The 22,254-nt window shown below is 51.9% G+C and overlaps 1 protein-coding gene across 4 annotated transcripts in view; it reads right to left on the bottom strand.

Moving 5' to 3' along the window:
* RNF165 (ring finger protein 165) overlaps nt 1–17,031 on the bottom strand; it is a 53,563-nt gene extending 36,532 nt beyond the window's left edge. Inside the window, exon 1 of one of the 4 annotated variants that reach the window (XM_039567172.1) lies at nt 16,894–17,031. In XM_039567172.1, the coding sequence (XP_039423106.1) occupies nt 16,894–16,954 (61 nt within the window). In that variant the 5' untranslated portion in view covers nt 16,955–17,031. Of the gene's footprint in view, nt 1–11,253; nt 11,717–16,893 lie in introns of those variants that run through there. The other 3 variants (XM_039567173.1, XM_019292014.3, XM_010409661.4) reach the window with 3 other exon arrangements.
* Nucleotides 17,032–22,254: the final 5,223 nt, after the last annotated feature.

Here is a 22,254-nt window from a genome sequence, read left to right as displayed (position 1 = left end):
ACAAAAAACCCTACAAAAAATTCCCAAGAGGAAGAAATAGATTTCAGATGGGTTGTTCTGCCTCAGTTTTGAGTCCTCTCCCCCAGGTATGTATTCTGCACTCACTTTGTGAGCAAGGTTAAAGGTTTTTCATCCCACTGCCTGCCACAAAGAGGACTCAGAGGATCCAAAGATGCTACAAGAGCCTCTCTGTTGCTGGACTCATGGGCATTGGAGGAGTCATGAGCAACGGAGGTGTCCTCCCCATCACCATCCTGACACCTTTCTGACCCACTGCAGCACAGCCCCGTGGCCAAAAACATGTGCAGCTCCCTGTTTGTACAGTTAAATGGGATGGCTGCTGTCATCCTTGGGCAAAGGAGACCTTCAAACACATCAGAAAATGTTTTTTCCTACACCCTTTAGCACAACAAACTCCAACCCCAGGGTGCAGCCAGCTCATGTCTATACCAGACTCCAATAGATCTGTATCTCAGAGGGTGAGGAGGCCCTGGCACAGGGTGCCCAGAGAAGCTGTGGCTGCCCCATCCCTAGAAGTGTCCAAGGCCAGGTTGCACAGGGTTTGGAGCAACCTGGGAGAGTGGAAGGTGAGCAACACCATTGTTTCAGAGATACTTTGAAAATGCACTTGGGGTGAAGAAAAGGACATGGGGAGGAGGGTGAAATAGGACTTTAAGGCACTACCACAGCACCAGGAGTCTGGGTTTCAGGCTGTAAGTTGTCACGTTGTTATTGCTGAGGCATTTGGGAGGTCTGTAATAGCTCTTTTGCTCTGTAGAATTCACCCTTCCTGAAGGAAAACATTTATTCCACTCAAATACAAATAACAGCTAAATACAGGCCGATCAGTTTAATAGTGCAGTTATGCCTATTAAAGTGACTGTAAAACCAACATCAAGGCATTTCACATTATTTCCCTCTCAGTGACTCCAGATCTGATTCACTTCGACAAATCCCCTACTATGGAGAAGTGGCCACAAATCTCCACAGCCCTGTGTCAGGTGGCATTGAAAGAAAGTTTCTGTTGGACTCAAAAATTTTGTCAAGATCTATCAGCTAAAGAAAACCTATTGATCAGAGCAGCCAGATAAGGAGGTTGTATACGTAATGCCAGCAGACAGGTTTTCCCCCAGGTCAGTATTTTTAAGCATTATTAAGCAGTATAAAGCAGTATTTTCATAGAGGAGAAGGGGTGTGAGTCACTCTTCCCACTACTGTAGTGAGTGACCTTGGGAAAGTGCCTCCCCTTAGATTTTAACCTAATAATGTTAGAGCTATTATTTAAAAAATAGTATTAATTCATGTCTGTGACGTTGAGAAAGAATAGAGGTTTTTGTTTTTCATCCAAAAGTCTCAGCTTTGTCAGCTTTCTGTTGCATTTCCAAATATGTTTCCTGAAGAAAGCAGAGACATCTGATCAAGTTTTTATGGCTAAATACAATTCTTCAGACATGGTCTGTAACACATTTCCTCAAGAGTGACCACAGAAAGGAGGGTATGAAACAGAAATCTGCTTTTCTCCACTCACGTTTACATTTATCCATGAATTTTACCTACAAAGGAGCAGAATCATCTGCATTTTTTCCTGTTCCCTGAATTTTACACCCAGTGGCCTGGAAGACAGTCACTGGTGCATTGTACATGTGGAGAAATGAAGGTAGGAGATCAAAACAGGGACACCTTCCACTGTCCCAGGTTGCTTCAAGCCCCATCCAACCTGGCCTTGGACACTTCCAGGGATCCAGGGGCAGCCACAGCTGCTCTGGGTACCCTGTGCCAGGGCCTCACTGCCCTCAGCGTAAAAAAATTTCTGCCTAAAAATGTTCTTCGTACTCGACACCTTATGGGACAGCTGGGACAGATCAAAAACCGTAATGAAAATAATCCTAGATTTTCCACTTATACTGTCAGTGCACAATGCAACTGGACCTTCAGAGAGAGCAGAAAAAGATTACAGTAGTTTTTCTCCCCAGCGCTAACTGCTGAACCCCAGAGAAGACTTCTGCCTGGGTGGAAATAATAGAGCACAAATAACACTAACCCATGTAATATCCACTGGATGGGAGTTCTGGCAGATACCAAGTAGAGGAGAGAGAAGCAGCAATTACAAAGCAGTACTTCAGATTTAACCCATTTTCCCCCAGATTTCTCTGGGGGGAAAAAAAGTAACATCTGTTCAAGACACAAAACCTGTTGACTCCTCAGAACTCCCAGTTATATACAAAAAGGAATTAAAGCTGGGATCTGAACTTCTTGGTGATGTTGATTCAAGGCTGGTGCCTCTAGAACCTCAGATGAGCCACACGCTGCATTTCTAAAATTTTTCTGGTCTTTTGAGAACGATGGACTACAAATCATCTAACCCTGCTCCTCCATTCAGAAGAAGCATTTTGACCAAGAAAATCAACCCAAGCCCCCAGTTAGGTGGTCTGGGCTGGCGCAGAAATTGTCCAACATTTGGCAGCTCTGCAAACATCGAGCCCTGAAGAGGTGTCTGCAGGCTCTCCCCAAGCCCTGAATACCCTCACACAGGAACCTGGTGGGCAAAATCCTAGTTCCTGACTTTTTTGTCCATTCAGGATGGGAGCAAATGGCCTCAGGTTGTGCCAGGAGAGGTTTAAACTGGATATTAAGAAAATATTTCTTTGCTGAAAGAAATTTTCAGGTCAGACCTTAGAATGGGCTGTCCAGGGCAGTCATGGAGTCCCCATCCCTGGGGGGGTCTAAAAGCCCTGTAGATATGGCTCTTGGGGACATGGGCCAGTGGTGGCCTTGGCAGTGCTGGGGGCATGGTTGGACTCAATGATCTTGGAGGATTTTTCCAACTTTAGAGATTCTACAATTCTATGATTTTGCAGTGGGATCACCCCTACTTTTTACAGCAACAACAAAAGCTGTGTGGATGGCAAACTTCCTCTGGGACCCGAGTTCAGACATGCTCCCAAATGCCCCATTTTCTCAATATCAAGGGGTGGCCCATTCAGAAAGGTGCCAGCCCTGCAGAGCAGCTCACCAGGCTGGACAAAGGTCTCCTTTCCTCCCAATATTGCAGGGACCAGCCAACAACCACCTCCATCCCCAGCCTGGAAGTGGAGACCCAGAGTCCTCCTGACCATCCCCAAGCTGCCCCATCAAGCCCCAGACCAGTGTGAGATTTCTCTCTGTGTTGCTGTTTTTCCTTGACTTTCTGGTCCATCACCTGCTGCCCTAAGAACCTCTTGAGCTTCTCTCTGTGCGTTACCCTCCCTCCTCCACTATCACCCAGCACTTCCACAACAGAGCTCTCCCACAGATGAAAACTTGCCAGGAATTTTAAGCCCTGCTCTTTGGAGAGAGACACCTTTCTCTCGCATGGAAGGTGGTACGCACTGACAGACAGAAAAAGCAACTCCTACAGCTGATGGGCTGCACCCCACCCAAACCCAAACTTAGATGTGGGAACAGATCCCTCACCACAGGCACTGATAGCAACAAATCACTTTTCATTGGCTTTTTGGTGCCTGAACCTTGGCAAACACCTCGCATTTCCACAATGCTGTTGTGCTCTGGGCTTTCATCCCTTTTCTTTCTTTCCTTTTAATCTCAAAGTCTCATTATATTTTTTGGCTTTCTCAAAGCTCCAGCTCCCTGGCATGATGCAAAGTGTGTACATCATGGCATCACTAGAAAAGGGCTTGTTTTTTGAGGGAAAAAAAACCAATAGCAAGCAGGATCTGGGACTATTCATGGACTGGAGAGGAACATTTCAGCTCAGGGGGCAGGGTGCCCACCCTGCACACCCACCTGCTCCATTAAACTTACCTCCAACAGGCTGCATTCAAAGAGGACTCCCCAAGAGCCTCTGCAGTGGTGGTAGCTCCAAGCAGAGGCTGTTGTTGGGTGCCCTGGTACAGCCCTCCTCCCCTGCACCACCCTACTGCCAGGCCCTGGCACCTCTCTGATGCCCTCTGCCCCTTGTGCTGGCCTGGATGTCACCTCCCCCTCCCAGGGACGCTGCCAGCCAGTCAGGTTTCTGCAGAGCATGTCCATCCCTGTTTCCCATTTAAATTGCAGGGCATTGGGAAGAGGTCCTTTCCGCTTCCCCACTCCCATCACGGGGCCCAGAAAACTGTGCCCAGTTGTGCCATTGCAGCAAAGAGAGGAGGTGGGGGAGAGGAGAGGCCCCAGTGCTCCCTGCTCAGTGAAAGAGCAGCAGCCCTTTAGCACAGGTCCTTTCTGCACAGCACCCATCCAAACCACCACCCCCACTGAAAGCAGTGTTTTCTAGAAGTGAGGCTGGAAGAGGGATGTGTACCAAGAGCCCACTTGGCACCACACCACGATGTTCCTTTCCCTGGCCAGATAATGAATGCAACTGTTCTTTAAGGCTAGTTATGAGAGAGATCTGCCCATCTCCGTGCTCCCAACACCACTTATTACACCATCCATCACAGACATCCCCCAGGGCAGCAGCCAGAGGATGGGGCTTGCTCTTCAGCCTCCTTCCTCATCCCTTCAGCCCATACGGAGCTCTCAGGGAGGTCTGGACACGTGGAGAGCAGTGCCTTATCCTCCCCTACACCAACACACACTAGGCCAGTGTGCTAAAGCACCTCAAGTGTTTTAAGCAGGTTTGGGTCCCAGAGCCAGCACCAGCCACGAGGAAGATGTTGGTGCTTGGAGAAGGAATGTGAAGAAGGAGCAACTCGAGAAAACCGCTCGCATCCATGGGGGAAATCATGGCAGATACTGTAACACATGGTGGGAAATGAGAGAGGTGAAGGAGGAGAAGTCAAGTGAAGGTAATACCAAGGGTGCTGCAGGCTAGGAGGAGGGTTAGGTTGGATATCAGGGAAAGGCTCTTCCCCAGAGGGTGCTGGGCACTGCCCAGGCTCTCCAGGGAATGGGCACGGCCCCAAGGCTGCCAGAGCTCCAGGAGCATTTGGACAGCGCTGCCAGGGATGCACAGGTTGAATTGTTTGGGTGTCTGTGCAGGGCCAGGGGGTGGATTTGATGATCCCTGTGCGTCCCTTCCAGCTCAGGTGACTCCATGATTCTCTGACTACTCATCCAGGCTCAGAAGGCATTTTCTGAAGAGCAGCAGAAGTTGTGTCTCTGCAGAGACGCAGAGGACGAGCCTGAGTCTGACAGTGCTGAGGCTGGCCCAGGGGGAAAAGACCTCCTTCATGGCTTAGTTTCTAACAGAAAAATGTCCAGTGAGAGATGCTGGGCTGTGGATAAGGAATCCCAGAACAAGGGCAGGGGTCCCACAAGGTCTGTATGATGCCTGAGTGTGCTGGTTTGGGCTGTGGTAGAGTTAATTCCCTTTACAGTAGCTGGTACAGGGCTGTGTTTTGCGTTTGTGCTGAACACAGGGTTGATAACACAGACATGTTTTTGTTATTGCTGAGCAGGGCTTGCACAGACCCAAGGCCTTTGCTGCTTTTCATGTGGCCAAAATAATGGTGGCAAAGATAATATAAAGTGAGGGGAAGAAGGAGGAAGGGAGGGATGTTTGGAGTGATGGTGTTTGTCTTCCCAAGCCACTGTTACGTGGGAGGAGGCCCTGCTCTCTGGAGATGGCTGAACACCTGCCTGACCGTGGGAAGCAGTGAATTAATTCCTTGGTTTTGCTTTGCTTGTGTGCACGTTTTTTGCTGTCCCTATTAAACTGCCTTAATCCTCTCAAAAGTTTTCCAGCTTTTACCCTTCTGATTCTCTCCCTAGTCTCACTGGTGGGGGAGTGAATGAGGGGCTGTGAGGGGCTGGATGGGGTTAAACCACAACGAGCCACTGCAACATACCCCAAAAACTGCTGTGAGCTTCCCAGATATTGAGGTTTGGCCCTTGATTTTGCTAAAGGGGCTCAAAATCACTTGTTGCAGGAAGAGCAGAGAGAACACCAAGAAAACACATCTGGCTTCTCTAGCAGCATCCCAAGTCCTCTCAGGAGGAACAGCTTTCTGTCCAAGGGAACGTGCCTTCCTTCCCCCTGGAACACATGCTATTTTCCTAAGCCTGTAAGTACCTCCTGGGAATATTTTCCTTCCCCAGGACACCCCAGCACGATCCAGAAGAAGCACCCGGATGGCATCAGAGCTATCTGGATCTGGCAGTACAGGATGACCCTGCAGGTGACCAGGGCAAGATGATACATCCTGACCTCCACAGTGTCCCTGTGGTCCCCTGGGGCAAAACACCCAGGATTTCCACTGGCAAGTGTGTAATCACACGTGCCAGACAAGTTTTCCTGCTCCAAGCAAACAAGGCCATGGCGAAGGTGCTGTTTGTGTCTGCAGGCTGGAGGAGAATCACAGGATATCCTGAGTGGGAAGGGAACCCACAAGGATCATCAAGTCCCGCTCCTGGCCCTGCACAGACACCCCAACAACCCCACCCTGTGCATATCTGGGAGCATTGTCCAAACCCTCCTGGAGCTCTGGCAGCCTCGGGGCTGTGCCCATTCCCTGGGCAGTGCCCAGCACCCTCTGGGGGAAAAACCTTTTCCTGATAGCCAGCCTGACCCTGCCCTGACACAGCTCCAACCTTCTCTGGGTCCTGTCCCTGGTCACCAGAGAGGAGAGATCGGAGCTGCCCCTCTGCTTCCCCTCATGGGGATGTTGAAGACCACAGTGAGGTCTCCTCTCAGTCTTCTCCAGCTGAACAGACCAAGTGCCCTCAGCTTGCCCTCACACAGCTTCCCCTCAAGGCCCTTCACCATCCTTGTGGCTTTCTTTGGATGCTCTCTAACAGTTTAATGTCTTTTCTTACATTGTGGCACCCAAAAGTGCCTCCTCTTTCTGTAAAGGGCCAGCTACACTTTGTGACCTCCCACATCATTCCAGGACTCATCTCAGGCATTAATTCTCTTGATTAAATAAATTTGGTAGTTTCACAGTACAAGAACACAAAGCCAGTCTATTCCTGACTACTGCATATTCCTTCAAGTGAGTACAAAACACCTAACCCACCTCCAAGATACTGAAAAAATTATGTCAAAGTGAAACATTTGTGTATGAAAAACCCAGCTCAAATATTATGATGAATTGTTTTTATTCCTTGCATCCAGTTGATGCTGTTTCATTTTCTGTCATAAGATAGTATTTCACTTCTGGGGTTGTGGCCTATTTCATCTCCCTTCAAATGAACCATTTAAAAGCATCTCCCCACCCTCTCATTTTGCTGAAAAACTCCAGGACAATATAAAACCAGGAAAATAAATTTTCAGCCAGTGAACTGGAAAATAATCATCATCATCAAAACCAGATATTCCTGTTCTCTAGTCCCTGGCAACTCAGTTCAATAGAACTGCCACCAGCTGAGCTGCTGGCCCACCACCCACTGCTCACCCATGCACTTCCCGGGTGCTATGGGGACAGGACATTCCTTGCCTTGGGGGCCAATATCCATGCCACACCCTAATTTCCAGCTCACAGTTTGAAGGAACAACCTCGGAGGCAAGAGTCTGGCCACCACTGGTCAATATACTGCAGGAGGAAGTCAGGCTGAGCTGAGCAGCACATTAAGGACAGAGATGGGTTTTGCTGCTACTTTGATAAACTCAGGAAGGTACAGCATCAGGAAATCATTTAGACTGAAAAGACCTCTAAGATCAAGTCCAACCATTCCTCAGCACTGCCAAGGCCACCATTGATGCATGTCCCCAAGTGCCACATCCACATGGCTTATACATCCCTCCAGGGATGGGGACTCCAACACTGCCCTGGACAGCCTGTTCCTAAGCTTAATAACCCTTCACATGAAGGAATTTTCCCCAAAAATCCAACCTGAGCCTCCCCTGGCCCAGCCTGAGGCCGTTCCCTCTCCTCCTGTCCCTGTTCCCTGCGAGCAGAGCCCGACCCCCCCGGCTGCCCCCTCCTGTCAGGGACTTGTGCAGAGCCACAAGGTCCCCCCTGAGCCTCCTTTGCTCCAGCCTGAGCCCCTTTCCCAGCTCCCTCAGCCGCTCCTGGGGCTCCAGCCCCTTCCCAGCTCCGTTCCCTTCCCTGGACACGCTCCAGCCCCTCCATGTCTCTCTTGTCCTGAGGGGCCCAGAGCTGTCCCCAGCACTGGAGGTGCCTCAGCAGTGCCAGCACAGGGGACGGGCCCTGCCCTGGGGCTGTGGCCACACCCTGGCTGGCTCCCAGAGAGCATCTGCTACAAGCACTGAATCCCTACTTCCCAGGAAGTGGCCAGACATCACCCAGCGATGGGAAGTAAGAGAGTAACTCTTCTGTTTTCCTTTGCAGCCTTTGCTTTTGCTTTATTAAATTGACTTTATCTCAACAACTTCTTTTCCATTTCATTTTCTCCCGCCTGTCCTGAGGAGGCAAGTGATGGAGCACCTGGGTGGGCACCTGGTGTCCAGTCAGGGTCACCCCACTGCCCTGGTGAAAAGAAAACTGCGGTTTCTGCAGGAGTTTCCCACTCAGCCCAAGGAGGGCTGAGCAAAACCAGCTCCACAAGTGCTTTGGTGCACAATGGATAACATTTTCTCCCTTCAGGCTCGTGGAGATCTGCCTGTAGCCCCTTGATCTCAAAGGAGGCTCTGCACAGAGGAGCAGGAGAGAGTTTGGGGCTGCCAATGGGCTTTGCAGGTTGCCAGCAGGGGAGGGGACCTTTTTCCTACAGGGTTGCATGCCATGAGGCATGCATTATTAAACAGTAACAACTTTGTAACAACCCCAAGCCCGCTAATGTCCTGCTATCTCTGTGCAGGAAGCCTCCTCGTTCCTTATGTCAGCCCCAGGAGATTTGTGGGATATCACAAATAACAGCTGGTCAAGATAAGGTCTCTCCCAACAGGCTGCTTGCTCCCAGCATCTTGTAAAGCCTCATCCTGACAGACCTGAATGGACCAGCGCCTGGAGCTGCTACATCTCTGTTTTCAGTCCAATCTTGCTCTTTTCTAGATGTTTTGAGCAAATATTGTGAGGTTTCTCCATTTTCATGCCTTAGACACCCATCTCCAAACCCTCCCAATCACCCTCACCTACCATCAGGGGAGCACAGCGACCAAAGGCACTCAGTTTTGGCAAAGCAAAACTTAATCCACTCCCTGTCCCTTCCAGCTCCTAGCACGGAGGGAATCTCTTAATTTCAATTAGGAAAACCCCACCAAGGAGCAGGGGAGTTGTCAGGGTCCCCCCCCCAGTGGTAACACGAAACCAGGCGCGCCAGCAAACAAGATGTTTATAGCCCAGTGATTCATAATACTGCAGAGTTTGCAGGAAACACAGCACCATTCATGGTTAAGAAATTCTCTTGTTTTCTGCTAAATATATAAAATAATCACTCATCCCCTGAGCAGCAGATGCAATTACACCTAGTATTAGCCTCGTATGCCAACCACTATAATTCTGGTGCAGCATGAAGCTGTTTCCCAAGGCTTTAGAAGTCCCTTAATCTGCCTTTTGACGTCAAATGACAAATTTCTTGCCTGGGATCATTAACGGGATGACTAATGAAAGCTGATAAGTGAATTTATAAATGAAATTAAAGATATTAATATTATAGGCCAGGCTACAAGAAAGAGAAATGTGGATCTAGCAAACCACAACAAGAAGCGTGGTAATCTGCATGAGATTTACAGCTCCTTTCCTGACAGGCAAATGAGTGGTATTTTCTGCCTGGAGGTTGTGGAAGCTGCCAGGCTTGATGGACACTTCTCCTGAAGCATCACCACCCCCATTACCTTCAGACGCTGACTGAGATTTAAAAAGCTCCTGCTCAAGTTTAACTGCAAATGCCAAACCAGGGATTAACACACCCCAATAGTCTTTCAAAGATAACTGCACCACCAAACCCTCCTGCAAACAAAATACCTTTACACTGTGGCCAGTTTGATGCCAACTTCTTCTTTTTTTTTTTTGTCTTTTAAGAAAAAAACACACTTCAAACTAGATTCTCATCTTATTCACTCCAGTATAAATGCCAAGCAACTCTTTTAAAAGCTGAGGACTTATTTTTTTGGGCTTATGCACGTACAAACAAGTTCAGACCTTCCCAAATGGGTGTCCAACCCCACATCCAGGCAGTTTCATCAGGAACCCACAGCTCCTTTCTGACTCCAGCTGCTCCTCACTGAGGTTTGGGGCTCTCAGGAGAGACTATTTAAGTCTCAGCTCCCACTAGCTGATGATGGCCAGCCCTAAATGGACCAAACAACCTCCACTGCCCCAAGGCACACAGGCAAATACAGACACCTCCTCTGATACTAAAAAGAGAAAAAAAAACAAAAAAAGAGAAAGCTTCCTTTTGTCTGTCGATGCCCAGTTTTCTAGCAGAGACAGCACAGAAACTGGCTAGTTGGGCAAGTGGTCATGAGTGGTGCCTCTTCATGCACCCACAGCCTCCAAAAAACCCAAGATCCTGTGGAAGAGATCAGTGCCTTGATCTAGCAGTGTGACTGAAGGAAGAGTCAGATGCCACCAGGAGAATGAGGAATCCCAGAGACACACAGGAAGCACAGCTGGGGAGAGCACATTTGCTGCGGGGATGTTTCCCAGTCCCATCCTTCACTGGAACAACCCAGGGTGGGGAGCAGCTGCAGCAAGACAGATGCCCCAGGGATGGTTTTTCTGAATGCCTTTTAGAGACCCCTCCCAGCCTGGAGAAAACGACAAGAGAATGTTTTCACAGCAGTTCTTAGCTCCAGAGCTGGACATATGGTTTGGTGGGCTGTCCAGTCCCATCAGTCCTGCTCAAAAAAGTCCCAGAAGGTGCCCGTGCCTGGTCGTCTTCTTGTTTAGGGACACACCTGCTCCTTGGACCATTTGGGAAAGGACACGTAGGGGTGGTGCACAGTAACAGCTCCAAAGCACCACTTGAGCGTTCCAGAGGGAGGAAAAAAGAGGAAAACCAGCACCAGCCCATGGCTCTGAGCGAACTGAGGGTCACCCACACCTTGAGGTGTCACCTCCAGGCAGGGCAGCCACTGGGAGCAACTGGGACCACAGGGATGTGGTGAGAGAAACAGAGACACCTGGATCCTTCCCCCAGCTACTGAAACCCTCACCCAAACATTTCCCCACAGGCATGTCCTCACTTCACAGGCTCCGAGCCCACAGGGCTGCCCCTTACTATCTCCAAAACCTGCACCTTTGCTGCTGCCAGCCCTTCTTTGCTCCTGACCCCACTGGGTGTAGTCCCTCAAACCAGAAGCTTTAGTGATATTCATTAAAGAGCCACAAGCCACACACACAGAGCTTTCCTGCAGGCACATTCTGCAGCCTTTAAAGGGAGGGAGAGAAAACAACAGAGGTTAAGGACACTTACCAAGAGGGATCCACGACAGCATGGGCCAACCAGCCCAATCCAGCTGGGGCTGGGAAATGCAAAGGACCATCAGGCAGGAAAATGTGTGAGAAAAGGTCCTGGGAGACTGCAAAACTGAGCAGAGGAGGAGCAGAAAGGGTTAAGAAAAGGTGGAGAGGAGGCATGGAGAAGACAAGGTTTCCCTCCATCCTGGCTGCTGCTGAGCTCTCCAGCACACGAACCCAGTCCCTGCCATCACCAGGACCTGTTGCAAGAGGCTGAGGAGTGATTGCATTTTTTTTTATTATTATTTTAGAGGGAGAATTTAACCTTTCTCAAAAGACACAGCTTTCTCACTGAGAAGGTTTGTGGATCTCCCATGGGGTCCTGTGCAGAGCTGCTTGGGAAGCCACAACCCCTTTGCCAACCCCAACTGCAGAGCAACCCATTCCATCTTTCCAAACTCAACCAAAAAAGGGAGAAAATTACAATTTTCCCCACTTGGCGTTGTCCCCACTCTCACTGCTTCCCTGCAGGTCCCTGCCCTGGCCCCACTGCAGCCCTGCATCCTCCTTTTGCTTCCCAAACCCCCACATCAGCTGAAACACCTGCTGAGTGCTGACTTGCGAGTTTTGAGGACCAAGTTTGCCATAAGCAGCAGCTTGAAGGTCAACATTATGTACAACCCCTTTAGAGAAAAGCCTGGTGCTATCACCCAGCTCCAGGAGCTGCAGGGTTATGCAGGAACACCCAAGTACCATGAGATGCCCAAGAGTCACAGGATTTGGAAATGCCATCACACCTCTTCCAATTGCCAAAGCAATTCTGTTCCTGGGGGTTACGAATATTGAAGGCAATTTAACATAGGAGAAGACCTTTTGCAAATCTCCCCTTGGATTTCTCACTCATTAATTTAATGCCTCCCAAAACGAGCACTCCCAGGTTAAGGGTGGAAAATGCTTTTCTCTGCTGACCTGCTGCAGTGCCTGTTCCTTTTTGAACACTCTAGAGATAAGAACCTCTCCGTTGAGACACGAGGCGGCCCCAGTGCATGGCTTGGGGTTAAACCAGCATGTAAAGGGGCAGAAGTGGATGTCCATGTCCGTGCTACCCCCAAAAGAGCTGTACTCCCCTCTCCTTCCACCCCTACACCTCCAGTCGTGGCCACCATCCTCCCTCTGGTCAGTGGAGAGGGATCAGACAGTCCTGGATGTTCCACGTGCTCCCCGAGGTACCTTGGGGAGGGGGTTTCTCCTACAGCTTTTGGGGAAGCACCTGCCCCATCCATGCTCCATCCTCCCCTTTCAGCTAAAAAGGAGCTGCCTGGGTCATGAGCAGGGTTTGAAACAACAAAATGAAACTCAAGACTTACTCTAGGACAGTCCTTCCAGAAGGGTCACGGAGGAGGACTTGGGGCGACTCTGCGAGGACACCGAGGGCACCCCAAGCAAAGCTGGGCCGTGTCCCCACCATGTCCTCAGCGCTCCGTTCCCCTCCACCAGAGCAGCTCCAGGGTTTTGTGGCAGACACACCCCAGCTTTTTCCCCGAGCTTCACAGCTTCTGCTGCTGCCTCTCTCGCGCACCAACTCACCGGTTCTTAAATAACACACTTCCACAGGGCCAGATCCGCACTCAGCAAGGTAAATCCAGATCAGCTTTCTTTAGACTTTGCTGGTAATTCCAAGCATGAGCAAAACGTGACCACTACTCGTTCCTCTTTCTCTTAGAAAGGATGGAAGCTGTGCCAGCAGCCCAAACCCCATGTGAGAGACCCCTCAGCCCAGCTCCCTCTTGCCACCATTAAACGCACACAGATGGGTGTGAGACCTTTACACAGCCCTTACATAAACGAACCTCTGAGCCCGTTTTGTCTGTGCTTGGGATTATCCTTCTCCCTGTTACTGAAAGGAGTTATTTAAGGGAGACCAGGGATACAGGTTGGTGCTGGAGAGATGTCCAGGCTTTACAGAAATCACTGCATGTGCCTCCACACCCACAGCAGCACCACCAGCACGTGATCCGCCTTGGATTTCCTCAGCCCGAGACGCTAAAACAAAAAAAAAAAAAAAAAACCAACCAAAAAACCAACAACAACAACAAAAAAAAAACAATACAAAACCAAAAAAAAAAAAAATCATTTTCTTTGTACCAGGTGGCTTTTTCAAGACTCAAGCGTGGCTTTTCCAGAGTGTCAAAGGAATTAAGTCATTAAAATGTGGATGAGTTTGATGGATTATGAGCTATGAAAGCCTAGTGGTTACTGAATAATAAGGCTGGGAGGTGGAGGAGGGAGGATGTTTCCTCTCGTAAGGATGTGTTTCTAACAAGACAGGTCAAAAATATGATGCGGATGATAAATTGCTTTAAAAGTTGCCATTAACCCAGCAGTTTTCTGCATTATTAGATTACCAAGGCATCCTCGGAGTGGGTTGACTCTGCCCTGTACCAGGGCTAATTTGCAGACTGAGACCTGGGGGGGGTTATTACGCTCACTGCAGTGAATCCCCGCTCCCAACAAAGGGGCAGCTGCCGGCAGGTGTCCGTGGAGGGGATGGATTTATCTGTGTCGGGATTTGGGGTGGGGGAGAGAAGAAGGGTTTGTTTTTTTTTTTTCCCACGCCATAACCCGAATCTCATTGTCTCACGTGGCGTGGGGTTGGGGGGGGGAGGGGTGGGGGGTGAATTTAAAAAGAAAAGGAAACAAAACAAAAACAAAAAAAAAGGGGGGGGGAGAGGGAGGAGAAAATAATAATAATAATTAAAAAAAATCACATTGGAAAATGATCAGCCCCAACAGGCATGCATGTCTCCCTTCATGCAAGCGAGAAGCACAGCCTCCCTCCTCGGGATGTGTACGGGGACATGTGTCAGGCACGGAGGAGCTCAGCGCTGGCCCGGGGCGAGGATGGAGCGAGAACAAAGGGCCACGGCATACACTACATCCAGGGGGGAGCAGGGGGGCACCCCGCTGGTGCTCATACAGAGGGGGACAGGATGGCCAAACAGTCACCGAGGTACACGGAAAAGGAAATATGGAGAAGGAAATCATAAATAAATGTTCATAGAGAAAACCGACCAAACTCAGGATAGAGCTAGGAGAGAGGTGGAAAGGCACAGCCTTGCGAAATGATGCGTCTCTGGGAGGGATGCTGGGGTAAAGGCAGGGCGGTCTGCAGGAGCCTCTGGCTTTTGTTTTGTTTGCCAGCGGCTCCTCGTGAAATTTTAGCGGGTGGGAACCACCGACCTGCTGAATTTGTCTTCCTCTCATTAAAGACCAATCACCAATCCTGCGTCTCCCGCCCGCTTCTGTGGAAATGTAATTAAAGACAAGATGCTCCCCCCGCCTCCCCTCCCAGCCCCATCTCCTGGCTTTGGGAGCCCTGACTTCCCTCAGTTCCTCGTGGCATCCAAGCCAAAACGGGGATGTTTTAGAGGACCATTTTGCAGACCTGGGAGAGGAGGTCTGCTGCAGGCACAAGGAGAGGTGACCACTATTATCATCGCTTTGCAGCCGCAGCAAAGCTGCTTGCTGCCCGCAATTCATCCATACCTCCATGCTTCCAATATTTTAAGGCTCCCCATGACTTTCTCCCCACCCCATAGTTTGCCTTTTCTTTTAAAATTTTTTAAAATTTATTTATTTATTTATTTTGACCAAATCGAGTTTTATTCAGAAGATGGTGGGCCTGGAGGCTGCGAGCAGGAAAAATGTAGTTACAACATTAGCAGCTGGGACGTTTTTACGAGCCCTGCCTTGCAGGGGTCTAGTGGAGATATTTATAGCGTGCCAGTCGCCGCGGGACCGAGGCACGGCAACTTCTCGCCTGGCAGATGGTGGGCAGGGCGCTCGCAGGGATGTATATGTTTAAATATACAGCTTAAAGATTAGAGGGGGGATTTTTTTTTTTTAAATACAGGTTGGTTTGCCTCTCGTTAATCAAGAGTTTCGAAAAATAAACAATTCCCCCCATCCATCCTGAGGTAAGGAACATGTAATGTTGTAACTAGAATGAATAAGCAGCAGACCCTTCACCAATTTTTTTTTTTTTTGATTAATAATGAGGGATTGGATTTGTACACCTTTTTTTTTTTTTTTGGCTATTCTGCAGTAAAACCGGAATTCTGCATCGGCACAACAGCAATACGGACTGTGCGCTGGGGAGCATGTACACACAGACTAATACTGAGGGTAGAGATGGCATAGGAGGTGGGGGGAAAAAAAATGTATTTAAAAGCCCCCATATCTGCTCTACAAGGGAGAAAAAATCCACTCACTCAAACCTCACGATGAGGGGAAAGCAAGGAAAAAATCTAAACAGCAGGATACGACAATAAATGGGAAAACAGCAATAGAAAAAGCACACTAGGTTAATATAGGAAAACTAGTTTCTTTATTGAGAGATCGTATATTAGTATTAGTGGAATCGTGTGTAACAATGTCATCATGCACACAATACAAAAAGGCAAGGCCCACCATGCTATGGAAGGGCAACAGAACAAAAGCAGCGTACACTGAGCAGATGTATAGGCTACAGCACATTACATTTCAGCAGGGTATGTCTCTACAGAGAGATTTACATCAGAAACTAGGTAATGTAAAAAAATACAGACCATGCTTTAGTTTTAGTACAAGAAAAAAGGTGGAGATACACAACCAAAGGATATTCGGTACAGAAAAAATTACCCACAAAATAAGAACAGGAAGTAATTTAGCACAGCAGAAAAAAATGTTATCCCTGTTTAATGGAAAACCATTTTGCCAGTCGTCTCTTTCGGCAGCCCAGTTTTTTGGGGGGTGCTAGGCGGGTTGGGGGTGCGCCGGCGGGACGGGACACTTGTGGCTGCAAGGAGGGACGGGGCCGGGGGCGATGCCCGCGGGGACAGCGGTGTCACCGCGGGGACAAGGATGCTGCACCCCCCGCCAGCGGCTGGCGGGGGTACCTCAGCAGCTGCTTGACCACACACATCCCGCTCCCCAACTCTCTGCCAGCCCGATTTTCGGAATCGCGGCCAATCGCTGCGCTTCCCCTCCCCAAATTTAATGTTTTTCGGAAGGTTTTCAGCAGGGAGGTGGGACCAGCTGATCCCACCGCGGTCCCTTTCCAGTCTCAGCCGCCCCGTGATTGTGGGGTCTGGCCGCAATTTGGGGGCGTTTGCCCCCACCCCAAAGAGACTCTGCGACGACGACCACAGCAAAACGAATCCACTTAACAGGAATTTACAGTGCAAATGTAACTCAGCTACTACACAGGATGGAGGTACAAAAATGGCTGTTATCGGCTACAGCTACGCTGGGATGGCCTGGTGGCTACGGCGGGGGGGGGGGGGGGGGGGGGGGGGGGGGGGGAGGGTAAATTAAAAAATAAAATAAAATCCGTAAAAGAAGAACGGGGTGGGAGGAGGAGGAAATGGATCTACCGCAGAGGAGATGGGAGGTGCGGGCGGGAGGGGGGTCCCAAAACGTGGCGTGTGTGGGGCGTCTGGCGCCCCAGAAAGGGGGATGCCGCTGGGCTGGGTGAGGTGGGCTGTGGGGAACGCTGAGAGGCAGCCCCCCCCCCCTCCTTCCCCCCTTCCTGCCGCCGGGGACCCGGGACGCGCCGCCCCCCCCTCGCCGCCGTTAGCGGCCCCGGGACGCGAACCCGCGTTGCCGGGAGCGGTACCTCTGTTGCGCACGGAGCCGAAGACGGGCAGCACCAGGTATCCGACGTGCACCAGGACCATGCTGCGGCCTTTGTGCCCCCCGGACGCGCCGGCGACTGGCGGCGGCCGCGCTCGGCCGGCACACAAAGGGGCGCGCGGCCAATGGCAGCGCGGGGGCCGCCGCCGGGACACGCCCCCTCCCGCCAGCGGCCAATGGGCGCCGAGGGCGGGGCGGCCCGCGCGCGAGGGTGGTGCGCGCGCACGCGCGCAGCGGGGTCGCGTGCGCGCGCATCCGCCCCGTCGGTCCGTCCAGCCGTCCGTCCATCCATCCATCCGTCTGTCTGTCCGTCAGTCCAGCCATCCATCCGTCTGTCTGTCTGTCCGTCAGTCCAGCCATCCATCCGTCCATCCATCCATCCATCCCTCCATCTGTGTCTGTCCGTCCGTCCAGCCATCCATCCATCCCTCCGTCCATCCATCCCTCCATCTGTCTGTCTGTCCGTCCATCCATCCCTCCATCTGTTTGTCTGTCCATCCGTCCAGCCATCCATCCATCCTTCCATCCATCCCTCCATCTGCTTGTCTGTCCATCCAGCCATCCATCCCTCCATCCATCCCTCCGTCTGTCCATCAGTCCAGCCATCCGTCCTTCCCCCCATCTGTCTGTCCATCCATCAGTCCAGCCACCTATCCTTCCCTCTATCTGTCTGTCTGTCTGTCTGTCCATCCAGCCATCCATCCTTCCATCCATCCCTGCATCTATCTGTCCATCCGTTCGTCCAGCCATTCATCCTTTCATCCTTCCATCCATCCCTTCATCTGTCTGCCCATCTGTTTGTCCAGCCATCCATCCTTCCCTCTGTCTGTCTGTCTGTCTGTCGGTCCATCCATCCATCCATCCATCCATCCATCCCTCCATCCCTCCATCTGTCTGTCCATCCATCCAGCCATTCATCCTTCCATCCATCCTTCCATCTGTCTTTCCAACTGCCTGTCCATCTGTCCATTCACCCCCCTTCTGTCCTTCCATCCATCCATCTGTCCATCGGTCCAGCCATCCTTCCATCCATCCATGCACCCTTCCATTCATCCCTCCATGCATCCATCCCTCCATCCATCCATCCAACCATTGATTCCTCCATCCATCCATCCATCCATCCATCCATCCATCCACCACCCACCATTCATTGATTCCTCCATCCATCCATCCATCCATCCATCCATCCATTGATGCCTCCATCCATCCATCCATCCGTCCATCCATCCATCCATCCATCCACCACCCACCATCCATTAATTATTCCATCCATCTATCCATCCACCACCCACCATCCATTGATTCCTCCATCCGTCCATCCATCCATCCATGCATCCACCCATCCATCCATCCATCCACCACCCACCCATCCATCCATCCACCACCCACCATCCATTTCCCCACACAAACACACGTCAGTTGCACACATGTGTGCACGCACACGCCGAGCTGCACGCTCTGTGTGTCAGCACAGGCGCACACAGACTCACACATCCCGTACAGGCGCACACACACACCACGAGCACGCACAAACACACATCACACTCACACCCGTGCACCCACAACGCTCATGCACAACCACCGACGCACGCTCGTGCTGCCCCCTGCCCACAGCCCCTGTTCCCTCCCACACCACACACACCTGGAGCATTCCCTGCCGCATGTCCCTCGCTGTGGCACTCGGGAAACATGCGTCAGGCTGTGCCCAAAGCGGGGCCGCGGGGGCTTGTCCCGTCCCCATCCCCATCCCCATCCCCATCCCCATCCCCATCCCCATCCCCATCCCCATCCACATCCCCGTCCCCTTCCACATCCCCGTCCCCATCCCCGTCCCCATCCCCGTCCCCATCCCCGTCCCCATCCCCATCCCCATCCCTGTCCCCATCCCTGTCCCCATCCCTGTCCCCATCCCCATCCCTGTCCCCATCCCCGTCCTCGTCCCTGTCCCTGTCCCCATCCCCATCCCCGTCCTCGTCCCCATCCCCATCCCCGTCCCCTTCCCCATCCCCGTCCCCGTCCTCGTCCCCGTCCCCATGCCCATCCCCATCCGCATCCCCGTCCCCTTCCACATCCCCGTCCCCATCCCCGTCCCCATCCCCGTCCCCATCCCCATCCCCGTCCCCGTCCCCATCCCCGTCCCCATCCCCATCCCCTTCCACATCCCCGTCCCCATCCCCATCCCACTCTCCTCCCCGCGGGTGACACAGTGGCCGTATTGTGTTGACACCCCAGTTACTGACAGAATTTATCTGTTGGGGCATCACTGACCTAAAATGGCTCCAGCCAAGCCCGGAGGGATGAAGAGAGCGCCCGGAAACCCCTGGGAGCTTGGAGCCACCCACCTGCTGGTGCAATGAACCCCTACAGCTTAAAGAAGGACAATTCACCCCTAAGAAAACCCCAAACAGATGCTCATCTCAATTTAAAACTGTTTTAATGGAGTCAGAAGCCCCCGTTGTGCAGGAGGGATTTCTGTCGAAGCACAGGATCCCAGGAATCATTTCCCTCTGCTGCAAAGCGCCTTTTCCATGGCCTTCCCACCCTGCCCAGGCTGGTTTTTTTTCCTTTTGCCCCCATCCTCCCACCCTCTGCGGCTGCCGTCCCGCCGTGGGGAGCCCCCTTAATCCCTTCTTAGCCTTATCCATCCCGTGCATCTGGCAGGTTTAAGCGCCCAGCAGCCTCTGGACGCGGATGTGCGACGGATTTGTCCGCCTGGATTATGGCGTTGCGTTGAGTTTGTTGCTTGGGGTTTTTGTTTGTTTGTTTTTGGTTTTGTTTTTGTTTTTTTCTCCTGATCTGAATTAAAACGTGAGCTTGGTAACCTGGATCTGTGTAACCTCTTCCTTGCGAGTCCCACAGCCCCAGGGCAGATGCCTGGGAAGGATTAACTTGATCCACAGGGAAAGCTGCCAGCACGCCCTCAAGCCTTCTCCAGAGCTGCAACCTCCACCCAAAAGGGCCCTTTTGGGTATGTTCATACAGCTGCTGCTCTGAGCTCCCCTCAAAAGGGAGCAGGGCACATTCCAGGTGTCCACTGCCTGCCGCTGTCCACCCCATTGCATCCTAGCTCCTCCCTTACTCGGCTCCATGCCTCCCAGGAGGCTGCACTGACTCGTGGGGGGCTTTTGGCAGGGAAAGGCTGGGCCTTGTCCCCCGCTGTCACCGTGCTGCTGTGAGCACTGCCCACCCCAGGGCTCGGCCAGCCCTGGCTCAGTACTGGCAGGCACCACATCAGCAGCGTCAATATTTCCAAGGGAAGAGCAAAATTTGTTGCTTCATTTTTTTCCTAGGATCCCAGAATGATTTGGGCTGGAAGGGACCTTAAAGCTTGTCTAAAACCATGGGCAGAGACACCTTCCACTATCCCAGGCTGCTCCAAGCCCTGTCCAACCTGGCCTTGGACACTCCCAGGGATGGGGCAGCCACAGCTTCTCTGGGCACCCTGTGCCAGGGCCTCACCACCCTCACCAAAGATGTTTTTCCCTTACATCCAGTCTAATCTAATTTTCCATGTTTATGCCGTAATGAGACACTTCCTGAGCCCCGTTTGTGTCGCAGCACGGAAAATTAACCACTTCCCACGCCTCCCTGTCAGCAGCAACAGATCCCCCCGGCATCGAGGTGTGATGTCGAGATGGCTGTGTCACACACACCCTGCAAAGGGACACTTCTCCAAGCGCTAAAAGTCCTGCAGGGTGTAACGCAGCCAAACCCGCGCGTGAATCAGCCCAGGAGGGATGCCCACCTTTCCCATCCCCCGCTCTGGTGGCTGCAGGACGGGTCCCGGGACCCTGTAAAACACCCTGGCATCCCGTCCGTGGTCCCCCGAGACGGCTGCTGGCCCCGGGCCGGGGCTGCAGCCCTTCCAGCAGCCCCAGTTGCCTCAGGCAGCTGCTCCGGTGGCCCCCGGCCCCGCCGCAGTTGTCCCGGGCATTTCACGGGGCTCAGCCCCCGCTGCTGTCGCTTTGCATCCGCGCACACATTCCCGCCCTTCCCGGGACACCCGATCCCTCGCTGGCACTCCGCACGTCTCCGCAGATGCCGCAGGCACAGGTTGGGGTTAACATTAGCCCCTGGCTCCTTCCTGCCCGCCTGGTGCCTGCCGGTGAACCCCAGTGCAGCTTTTGGGGCCCAGCACCCCCCCGTTTGGGGCATCCCCCACCTTTGCCCCAGGCTCTCTTCAGCAATTATCCCCATGAAATTCCGCTCCGGTGGAGTGCTGCGTGTCCTCGTGGCTGTCGCGTGTGGCACGGGTGTCCCCGTGGGTGGGTGTTTTGGGGATGCTGCAGGCACAGGCGTGGGGGCACCGGGGATGTCTCACCCCTCGGTACGGTGGGGAAGGATTCCCCCCTCATCCAGGAGGATATCCAGTAATTATAAATGTGGTACAGGGCAGCTGGGAGGTCCTGGGGCACACATGGAGCATCAGCACCATCCTCGGGCAGGTCTGAGGGTGACTGACCATAATTCCCAGGCCTGCCAGACCTGCCCCCCACCCTCTGCCCACCCTCTGCCCACCCTCAGTAATCTCAGCCTGATACGGGACTTTTCACCACTTCTTCAAAGCCGAGATGGGTGAAACCCTTTGGGAAGTCAGGATGGGCTCAGCTGGCTCGAGAACTGATGAGTCAGTTTTCCTCAAATTTAGGGATTTTTTTGGCTGACCTCGGGCAGGACAGAGGAACAGCCCCCAGCGAAGGGCTCCGTGCTGCGGTTTTGAAGCCCGTGGTTTGCTCAGGAGGGACATCCCACACCTCCCCCCCCCCCCCCCCCCCGGAGGCCATTCCATCGAACGCCAGAGTGGTTTGGGCTGGGGGTTCTGAGGGTCTCAAGACTCAGGTGGGGGAGGCACAAAATCTGTTGGGATTGGGGGAACAGCACTGGAGAACCTCCAGGGTAAAGCGATGGTGGAAAAAATTTGGGCAACATGGATAGAGAAAGGGTGAAAAAGGAGGGGAAATCTCTATGGCAAATACCATTGTTCCATGCCTGGGAGCAAGAGCAACCCAAAGCCAGGTGGGGACTCAGGAATTGGAAGGGCTTTATTTGAGATTTCTTTACACTGACATTTAATCTCAGGTTATTTTGCTGCTTTATTTTCTGCCTCCCTGTATTTTTTTCTCTTCTACTTCTTACCTTGTTTCTTCACCTTTTTCAGGAAAAGAAAAAAGAAAAAAAAAAAAGAAAGAAAAGAAAAGAGAGCGAGGCAAACTAGAGGAAATCATTATGCATTTGATTAAAGTGTAATATTTCAGCATTTCAATTTTCCAGTTTTATGGAGATAAAATAAGAAAATGGGTGAAAACCTCAGCTCCAAAGAGCAGCCATTTGAGAGGAGAGAAAG

This window comes from Corvus cornix, chromosome Z, assembly GCF_000738735.6.
Source record: "Corvus cornix cornix isolate S_Up_H32 chromosome Z, ASM73873v5, whole genome shotgun sequence".
Lineage (NCBI taxonomy): Eukaryota > Metazoa > Chordata > Aves > Passeriformes > Corvidae > Corvus > Corvus cornix.
Note: the sequence above shows the minus strand (reverse complement) of the source record. Positions and strands in the feature narration are given on the sequence as shown.